This window comes from Dendroctonus ponderosae, unplaced genomic scaffold, assembly GCF_020466585.1.
Source record: "Dendroctonus ponderosae isolate FM_Combo_2020 unplaced genomic scaffold, Dpon_F_20191213v2 Dpon_F_20191213_8, whole genome shotgun sequence".
In the NCBI taxonomy this organism is placed as follows: domain Eukaryota; kingdom Metazoa; phylum Arthropoda; class Insecta; order Coleoptera; family Curculionidae; genus Dendroctonus; species Dendroctonus ponderosae.
Window position 1 is genome coordinate 12,347,382 of NW_026019016.1, and position 2,420 is coordinate 12,349,801.

Here is a 2,420-nt window from a genome sequence, read left to right on the forward strand (position 1 = left end):
TTGTGCAAGGGTGGCGCAAGATTATTGCAAAATTTCATGTTTTCCGTCCCGTTTTGCATGTTTCTCGGAAGCAAAATGAGCAAGAACGCTCGTTTGTACATCATTCCATAGATAACTAAATGGCATTTATTCGAAGTTTCTCAAGAACCATTCGAGCCAGAGAATTCGTTTTGGCATCGTTGGATAGATAATTGAATGGGGGGGGTCATGACCCCCCCGTGACCCCCCCTTGGATCCCCCCTTGCCCCTTTTGTTTCACTCTTTAAATCGCTGCAACTGATCACGTTTTTCCCCAAATTTTGTCGCTATACGAAAATTCTTTTTTTGCTTGAATTTTAGTTTGGGGGCCGATGTAGGCAAAAATGTGGCCGAACGCCAGTACCATGGCATGGTAGACTGTATCGTAAAAACCTTCAAATCGGACGGTTTGATCGGTCTATACAGAGGATTCAACGTCTCTGTACAGGGAATCATTATTTACAGGGCGTCGTACTTCGGCTGTTTTGATACCGCAAAGGGAATGTTGCCCGATCCGAAAAACACCCCTGTTATTGTTTCGTTCCTCATTGCTCAGGTATGTATGGTGCATTGAAAAAGCCTATCGTGCATAAGTGTGAAATTGTTGGCGCGATTAAAACTAAATTTTCAGACGGTCACAATGTTTTCGGGTATAATGTCCTATCCATTCGATACGGTGCGTCGTCGGATGATGATGCAGTCCGGGCTTAAAAAGAACGAAATGATCTATAAAGGGACCCTGGATTGCTGGAGGAAGATCGCAGCACAAGAAGGTACCCCCTAAAACGCGCAACTGTAGTTCTAGGCTAAGTGGGCGTTGGTTGCAGGTTCAAGTGCGTTTTTCAAGGGAGCTTTGTCAAATGTTTTTCGCGGAATTGGAGCGGCGCTTGTACTGGTTTTCTACGACGAATTGAAAGCTCTTCTTTAAAATTAACGTAGCTTTTATGTCACTTAAGTTACTTGACTTGTTGGGCACACAGAAATAAAAATGTTCTCTTAGCTCCTATATAAAACACTAGCAACTAGAAGCGGCTCTTTGGCGTCGCATAACGAACAGCTCAAGTTGGAAAAAATGAGTTTTCACCCGCCAACCGAACCAGTGCAACTAAGTACATCAATCCTTAAGTTAGTAGCCATAGACTCCTAGCGAGTATGAGTATTCCCCAGGTTTTCACCATCCGAACCCGAAGGGTTTTACTTACATAAACGTACATCTAGATCAAGATTTTTAGTGGATTTTATCGCCCATCTGAACCTTCGACACCATGAAGATGCCGACGATCAGTCCGAAGAGGCCAATTGCACTGGCGAAAATCTCTATAATCAAGATTTTCACGAACAAACTTGCATTTGCTGCGTCCGCCAAGGCTGCGCCGCTCCCAACAATCCCCACACAGATGCCGCAAAGTAGATTCACTGTGCCTGATCAAGAAAAAAGGCGTTAAGTACTTAGGAGGGCGGAGTGAGAGTCGCAAATTTCTTACCTACTGATAATCCAGCGCCGAAAATCAAATATCCAGACAGCCAATTCTTGGCCTTCAAGCTGTCGTCTTTGACCACCAGGTCCCAAGTGAAATTGTCCAAATAGCCCGATAAAACAATGGCAGTAATCAGTCCGTAGATTGCCACTGCTTCGCAGAAGATTACTGAGATGAGGTTTTTTGTTTTGATTCTGGGAGCCTTTACACCTGGAATCAAGTAAATTACCTCTCAAATAAGCGGTTTCTTCTTCCATCTTCATCAAAATATTTACTTTGATCGTCTCTAACACTGCAGGAGCCAAGTTATCACTCCCGAAGAAGCGATTTTAACGATTTGTGTGTCACTATTTCTATTAATATTAAGAGAACCGGTTGAGGTACCCAGCTCTAGGTTTGATTGTCAGATGGAGCGTTAAATTTCTTAGTTTCTTGGACCAAACATTATTGTAAAAATGTTTTTAGTTTTTACGCAAAATGCGAAAGTTCGAGATTAATGCGCGTCTTCCAAGCCGCTTGTGTTGGCTCGTATTTAGAGCATAAAATTTCGAAACGATCAAGAAGTTTGAGCTAAGAAGTCACCTAAACTACTTTTCTGGTGAGCACCAACAATTACGGAGCCACTCTCCAGTCATTCTAAGCAAATGGCCCCGGTATCAAAGAATTTATCCAAAAATAGGCGGGCGCCTTAAAAATACCCACTGTTTACAAATAGATCATTCCGCAAATGTTTCGATTGAACTTGAGAGCGTTTTCCAGCAAAAAGCTTGGTTGAGGGGCATTAAAGTAGATGAAATTCATTCCAGGGTTTCAGTCATTTATTGTCTCTATTTATCAATCAAAATACGTTTCGGTGCATTTTTCCACCATCATCAGTTTTTATGTGTAGCGTTGTTGCTGCTTTAAGCCTTGGCATGCATTTTT

General features: G+C 42.4%; 3 protein-coding genes across 4 annotated transcripts in view; 2 read left to right on the forward strand and 1 right to left on the reverse strand.

Moving 5' to 3' along the window:
* Nucleotides 1-1,017, forward strand: part of LOC109541951 (ADP,ATP carrier protein 1) — an 18,485-nt gene extending 17,468 nt beyond the window's left edge. The window contains exons 3-5 of the mRNA XM_019910955.2: nt 340-574; nt 650-791; nt 846-1,017. Of these exons, the coding sequence (XP_019766514.1) occupies nt 340-574; nt 650-791; nt 846-946 (478 nt within the window). The 3' untranslated portion in view covers nt 947-1,017. The remainder of the gene's footprint in view (nt 1-339; nt 575-649; nt 792-845) is intronic.
* Nucleotides 1-2,420, forward strand: part of LOC109541931 (E3 ubiquitin-protein ligase CBL-B) — a 46,870-nt gene that overhangs the window by 2,798 nt on the left and 41,652 nt on the right. The gene's annotated exons all lie outside the window — the stretch shown is intronic.
* Nucleotides 942-1,706, reverse strand: LOC109541956 (V-type proton ATPase 21 kDa proteolipid subunit c''; the record flags this gene model as incomplete). Its single annotated transcript, XM_019910962.2, is given in 2 exon segments — nt 942-1,440; nt 1,503-1,706. Coding segments are annotated over 2 exon segments (398 nt in total), but the record flags the coding sequence as incomplete, so codon positions are not given.